This window comes from Sinocyclocheilus grahami, unplaced genomic scaffold, assembly GCF_001515645.1.
Source record: "Sinocyclocheilus grahami isolate Dianchi unplaced genomic scaffold, SAMN03320097.WGS_v1.1 scaffold623.1, whole genome shotgun sequence".
NCBI classification, from domain to species: Eukaryota; Metazoa; Chordata; class Actinopteri; order Cypriniformes; family Cyprinidae; genus Sinocyclocheilus; species Sinocyclocheilus grahami.
Window position 1 is genome coordinate 464,299 of NW_015505802.1, and position 7,252 is coordinate 471,550.

Consider the following 7,252-nt stretch of genomic DNA (forward strand, 5'->3'; position numbering starts at 1 on the left):
GGAATTAGAATAATAAGACATTTGGGCTGTTACCAAGCAAATTAAATCAACACAGAAGCTGCATCTGAAGTGGCATTTAGATGTATTTACACACATGTATTTTGTTTAATGCAAGACATGAATGCATTTAACCTGCAATTACAAATGCATAAATAATGTTTTGATATATTAAACATAAAACGTTGAATACTGATATTTGAAATAATTTAAAACACGGGAAAAAAATTAAAGAAAAAAAAGAGAAAAAGCCGAAATTTGACATTAAAACCGCCAGCAGGTGGCAGCAAATCACTGTTAATAAGTGAGTCATTGCGATTTAACCGAATCATTTAAACGGTTGATTCATTCAAGAACTAAACACCATCATGTTGCTCAGAGACACAAAACAGCACTGTGGCTGTATTCGGAATGATTTTTGTTGGCAAAATAGAGCAAAAACAGTTGAAAAGAATGAAAAACAAATTTGTGAAATTACTTTTTATGTAATGCTAAAACACTGCTGGTCACTTTCAGAAGTTGTAATGATTCATTATTTTCCAAGAAAGAATGTGAAACATATTGGTTATATAATTTTTTAATATTTTAAAATATAATTGAAATTGATTTTACACACTTTAAGCAATATCGTATCTCATATCGAATGTCGCATTTTTTAACAAGGTATCGCATTTCTCTTCAATATCGCACAGCCTTAGTGTGTAGCAATAACAGAACTTAAGAGAATGTAAGCGAAAGAGAACTGCATTCGCAATCTGACTGAGAGGCACGTTATTCTGTGAGTGCGCTTTTGGTGTGTGAGCACAGAAACCCGTCTGCTTTCAAATACTGGACAAGACTTAAAAACACATGCAAATACTGGATATCACTTTTGTGATAATGCATTGAGTCAGTGACATTTCCGTCAACTGTCCCTGGACTCGGTTGGACTCTGACATATTTTGTCCGAAAGGCTCGAGTCCGAGTCAAGTCAGAGTAAAAATGCATCCGAAAAACTGTACTCGAGACCGGACTCGAGTCCGAGTACCCCAACTCTAGTAGGTGCTATTCCAATAAGACAAGTAAAATGATAGATTAAAAAACAATAAAATGTATATATCACTTTAAAAAATATTGGTACAGACCAGTTATCAATTGATCTGTTTAGATGCTTCCATGTGTTGTCTAATCATAAGATCTTTTGACTTCCACCTGATCCATTTCAGTTGCTTTCAGACTAGGATAATGCTCATTTAATTATTTTTGTCTGCCGTATGTATTAATTTATAAGAATATTACAGAAGCCCTGCTGTAATCTTTCATCTGGTAGTTTGTCAAATTCACATGAGACCAGCATATTTCTCACCTCCGTTCTAAACAAGGGGTAATTGCTTGTCTGGTTAGCATGATCTCTTTCAGTAAATGCCATAACTTCAAATAATACAAGTATTGATGCAATATTTTGAAGAAAAAAAAATTACGAGTGATTGTATCTGCACAGCCTTATGATGGTATTTAATTTAATGTTAGCAAATGAGACATTGATAAATTAAAATAAAAAAAAATGTGCAGCTTGTTTCAAGTGAGTTCTGCCTTTTTTCTTGGTTAGTACACTGGAACATATATTTTTAAATTTTTTATTTATCAGGGTTCGATAATAAGGACTGCCCAGGGCCAGTATGAAAGACGCTCTGGACAGTTGACGGATTTGTCACTGGCCCGATCAGGCCACCGATCAGGCAACATTCAAGCGATATTAAAGGGGTCATATGATGCGATTTCAATTTTTCCTTTCTCTTTGTAGTGTTACAAGCTCTTGGTGCATAAAGAAGATCTGTAAAGTTGCAAAAAATGATTCGCGGGACTCCCACAAAATAGAAATGATCTAAACATAGTGTCTAAAACATAAAAATTTTTATTTATCTGTTGCACTAAAGCAAAAAGAACAACTAATATTAACATTAAAATGATTAACGCGCAAGCTAGACATAGCCTAGTTTCCATTTATAATGTAGCCAGTCACAGACTCGGCTGTTGATTTCTGGAACGCAATGGCCAATCAGAGGTGATCAAGTTAGAATTTTTTCATTGCCACTGATGATTTAAACGTGAGTTTTGGGCAGTAGAGCAGCACTTGTTGTTTTGTCATTTCTCCGATCACAAATGCAGACAGAGTTTTACGTTTATCGCAACATGTAAAAAGACAGTATAAGTCATTATAATCAGTAATTATGTTCCCACTTGATGCAACAAATGCCTCGTTTGTAAGGGGTTTTAATGTTTATGTCTCGTTGCTCCGGCCGGACACTGCATCAACAGTATGTGAGGGGCGTAACATTTCCGTCTCACGCTTGAGGTATTCGGCCAATCACAACGCATTGGATAGCTGGCCAATCACAGCACACCTCGCTTTTTCAGACCGATGAGCTTTGTAAAAATCGACGCGTTTCAAAAAGGCGGGGCATAGAGGAGAAACAATAATGTACAGTATGTGGAAAATGTGTTTTTTGAACTTTAAACCACATAAACACATTTCATTACACCAAATACACAAAATAATGTTCTTTTTAGCAGCATCATATGACCCCCTTTTTAAACCATTCAAGCGAAGGAAGACAAGAAATAACTCTAAGTACTTGTATGCCGTTTACAGTGCAAACAGCATGCACACAGAGAGCCGCATCTCTGACAACGTGCAAACACTGAATATAATTCCTTTTCATGCCTTTTTGCGTTTGAACGGACAAATAAAATTGTATAAATAACCATCTTGCCTATTATCCTCGAAAACTGTTGGTTATGTCTTAAACAGTTGAGAAAGAAATCGGGTGTGTAAGTTTATATTGAATCCATGCTTTGTATCTTAAAGTGACCCAGACTAATTTACCAGCTGCTGTCAGTGTCCTTAATGTTAATCCAACAAAAAAACTAATCAAAAATCACTCACTGCTCTTGGCTGAATAACTTTTGTAGAGAATTAATCTATATTTCACTTATACAGTGAATACTATGCAATGTTATTTTCCATTTGATTATTCATGTACCTAAACACCTACAAACCTGAAAAACTCTGTTTTATTGTATTTATTTGTGCTATTGATTGTAATTTGTTTATTTTATTATTGACTGTTCACTTGCCTTTAATAATGTTTTAACTTTATATTTGTTATTGAAGTGACGTGTGACTTGTGGCCAAGTATGGTGACCCATACTCTGAATTTGTGCTCTGCATTTAACCCATCCAAGTGCGCACACACAGTAGTTAACACACACACACCATGAACACATGAACACACCGGAGCAGTGGGCAGCCATTTTTTGCTGCATTGCCCGGGGAGCAGTTGGGTGTTCAGTGCCTCGCTCAAGGGTCTCAATCGTGGTATTGAAGGTGAAAGAGAGCTCTGGTTATTCACTCCCCCCACCAACAATTCCTGCCGGACCTGAGACTCGAACCGGCTACCTTTGGGTTACAAGTCCGACTCTCTAACCATTGTAAAACTTAACTGATATCTAAAATGTTGATGTCATATATGTCTATTTATTGGAGTACAATATAACATGGGTCAAAAACAATGACAACAACAACTATCTAATTTTTTTTGTGTCGGTGCAAGTAAAACCTTGAACTAGAAAAAATCTTTAGCGTTGTGCTCAGTTTATTTTTCCTTTTCTCACCATGAATATAGCCATGGTAAGCTGGAATGGCGTTAAATTTTAAACAAACACACACTAGGACTTTAATATTTTGAACTTGTGCTTGACATTGGAGGTCATGATAGTCTTTGTTAGCTCTTAAAATATAATATCAGTTGACTTCTAGTACTTATGTTAGACACAAAGTTTAGTTTAAAGGGATGGTTCATTGCAATTTCACTTTTTTAATGACAGTTAGTGTAATTTTGTCTTCTAATGATTCTAATGGATTCACAAGTTTCAAAATCAATGTTCTAAAGCAGAGGTTCTTAATACTGTTCCTCGCGTCCCCCTGCTTTGCATCTCTCTCTCTCTCTCTCTCTCATATTAATTTCAGCTCCAACAATGAACTGTTACAATTATACACTTATTTTCACATAGCTATGAGAAGCGTTAAATATGGACGTGCGTGCAGCTGCCGTACTGCATTAAAGCTTTAATCAGGATAAAACTGTATATTAAAAGCTAACATAAGCAGTAGCATTTACAAATAACAGCGTATCTAAAAGTATGAGACAACAACAAACAAAAACATAGGCCTACCATTAAAAGCCGTGCTTGCACAGGTTCTGCACGATCCTCTTCAATAATATCCTCTGCTTCTCAATCGGGCTCAAACTGATAAGCGATGTTAACGACGCCTTTGTTTACAATACAACCGGAGCACATGCCGCTGAGGTGAAGGGCGGGGCGTTTATCACTAGAGACAGTTGAGACAATCACAACACACTGGGCTAGCTAACCAATCAGAGCCCATCGCCTATTTCTGAGGGAGGGGCTTCATAAAAGAAGGAAATGATCGGCACGTTTCTCAGAGAACGGACAGAGCAGTGTGGAATAAAGGTAAATTATGTGAAAAATCTTTTATTATTTTTTTTAAAACGAAGCATTAACACGTTACACTGCACCCCATAAACACAATCAAGCCTAGAAAAAAAACTGTGAACCACCCGTTTAATATGTGAGTTAAGCAAACTGTCTTTCTGTCAGATGTTTGAGCTGGCCAAAGTATTGTGGGTTTCATCCAGCACACCCCCGCTCCATGGCCCTCAGCCTCTCTTTGGACCTTTATATGCAGTCTTAGTTGAATTATTATCCTATGACTTCAAAAGACTTTCATCAGAGCAGCTGTTATGGTCCACTGATTGTTCAGACTGCCTTTGATGACGATTAGTGAGGTTTAGCTGTGTTCATGCTGTGTGGAGGAAACAGCCTATCCACTCCATCCTTACATGGAAAGAATGTGATTTCAGTAATGATGCCATACTTGAGTGGGCAAGGTAAATATGTTTTGTTGTTTGAATGTGTCTATTTGTGTCCTAGGGAAACAAATGAAGGAAAAGGAGAATGAAAGTGTTTCACTGGTTGTTGAGGACTGACATGCATAAAGTTGCATAATTTGAATTATTTGGAGTTGCAGCTGTTTTTTTGTGAGCCGAGAGGTGTGGTCATACACTATATCTAATCTTGTTTGCATGCAAGCTTTTTTTTTTTCCAGACAGAGCGACTGGAAGTCGTTTGCTTCTGACATGTTCCTAATCACATCTGAGTTTTAGTTCTACATTACATCTGGCCATTTTCCCTCTCGGTGGCCCCAGCTTGGCATCTCATCACCTTTTCTACACTGCCTTTACCACTTTACCATTAAAGGAAGAAAATTCTCCTCTTTGCATGCCGATCAATCCTGCAAAAGCAGAAATGGACCAAAGCTTTTGAGCAACAGCACCTATGAACCTTTCCAAATAACACTGGATGAGATTAGTGTTCCTTGAGTGCACACAGCCTAGCCACTGTTTGGATTCGGCCCCAACACAGAACTTCAGAAGACCTGTGCTTGGCTGCATGTGTGTTTACTATATGAAAACCAGTTGCATGGTTTCCACGTGACACCTTTTTTACACAAAAGGGATTGTCATGTATGTATTATTCATTCAGAACAGATCCCACTTGGTTGTAGCAGCATTTGGAGAAGAGATTAAATTGTTGATTTAATGAATGTTCGTTCAAGGTCGGGTGGAGTTAATGTTTTTTTTCGCTGATCAATGGTACATGGCATGCTTTGTACATAAAGCTGTTCAGACCACAACTCTGATTTATTTGCTTTAAAAGCCAGTGGTGGTTAACTATTATCTTAACTTTTCCTACACAGTAACATAAATGCACATTCTGTCCTGTTATATAACAGACTTGGGTTTTGATGTCATAAAAGCAAATTTCGTTCCCCACCATCCTCTTTCCTGTTGTAGATTTGAGGCATCCAGATCAATGTGGGCCTGCTGACATGGGTTAAATCTTTGTAGGCCCAGAGGCTCTGCAGGCCTCAGTCCTGGCTCTAGACTGCACACTTCCATCCAGAACCCACAGCTGCTTTGTGTTTAAGAGGTCATGCTTGCAAATCCCCCACCTGGGCTACGATCCAGGATGCTCTCCACCCCTCACACACAAGCTAACACATATCAATACGTAGAGACCTACTCATTCTCTTGTCTTATCTTGTTTTTAGAGCACTGAGGAGTCTGGTGAAGAGACCCTGCCATGCGTGAATACAAGCTTGTGGTGTTGGGCTCTGGCGGCGTGGGCAAATCAGCCCTGGTAAGTGCAGTATACCATGTCATCTTCACCAAACCTCAGAGCAGCTGGACTCCAGTGCTCAGCCAAGCAATGATGTGATCCACCGTAATGATCAGTAGATAGATGATCAGTAAACCATGGCTTTGGTTTTCTCTGATTGTCATTTGGTTCTATAGCTGTAAAATCAGGATACCGGCTCAACATTGTGATGTCTGTCAGCCATTTGCATTGGACGATGGATGCGTCTATCGGCCCAACCCTAGTTGTATCTGTTAACATTAGTTAATGTACCATGAACTAACATAAACATTTTTATTAACAAATATTAATAAATACTATAAAAATATATTGTTCATTGTTAGTTCATGTCAATGCAAGATATTTAAAGTGTACTGAATATAGTTGTATACTTGTAGTATACAAGTATACTTGCAATAATTCCACTTTAGAGACGATCAAATATACTTCAGTATAGAGCTGCACAATTCTGGATAAATTGAGAAACACGATTTTTTTTTTGTCTCAAATAGAGATCACGATTCTGAACAAAATAATGTGTGGCAAAATATTATTGCTGCAGTCTATTTAAAAGTGTTTAATTAATTTGAATGAGTTATTAAACATTTTAATATACACTACCAGTCAAAAGATTTTGAACAGTAAGATTTTTAATGTTTTTTAAAGAATTCTCTTCTGCTCACCAAGCCTACATACAGCAAAAGCAGTAATACTGTAAAATTATTTTACCATTTAAAATAACTGCTTTCTATTTGAATACATTTTAAAATGTAATTTATTCCTGTGATCAAAGATGAATTTTCAGCATCATTACTCCAGTCTTCAGAGTCACATGTTCCTTCAGAAAGCATTCTAATATGCTGACTTGCTGTTCAAGAAACATTTTATTATTATTATTATTATCAATATTTAAAACACGAGTAATTTTTCTCAGCATTCATCTGAAATAAAAAGTTTTTGTAACATTATACATGCTACCATTCAAAAGCTTGGA

The 7,252-nt window shown here is 37.1% G+C and overlaps 1 protein-coding gene across 3 annotated transcripts in view; it reads left to right on the plus strand.

The window, feature by feature from the left end:
* The first annotated feature begins 4,934 nt into the window (after nt 1-4,934).
* rap1ab (RAP1A, member of RAS oncogene family b) overlaps nt 4,935-7,252 on the plus strand; it is a 31,092-nt gene continuing 28,774 nt past the window's right edge. Inside the window, exons 1-2 of one of the 3 annotated variants that reach the window (XM_016241490.1) lie at nt 4,935-4,949; nt 6,173-6,261. In XM_016241490.1, the coding sequence (XP_016096976.1) occupies nt 6,205-6,261 (57 nt within the window). In that variant the 5' untranslated portion in view covers nt 4,935-4,949; nt 6,173-6,204. Of the gene's footprint in view, nt 4,950-5,690; nt 6,052-6,130; nt 6,262-7,252 lie in introns of those variants that run through there. The other 2 variants (XM_016241489.1, XM_016241488.1) reach the window with 2 other exon arrangements.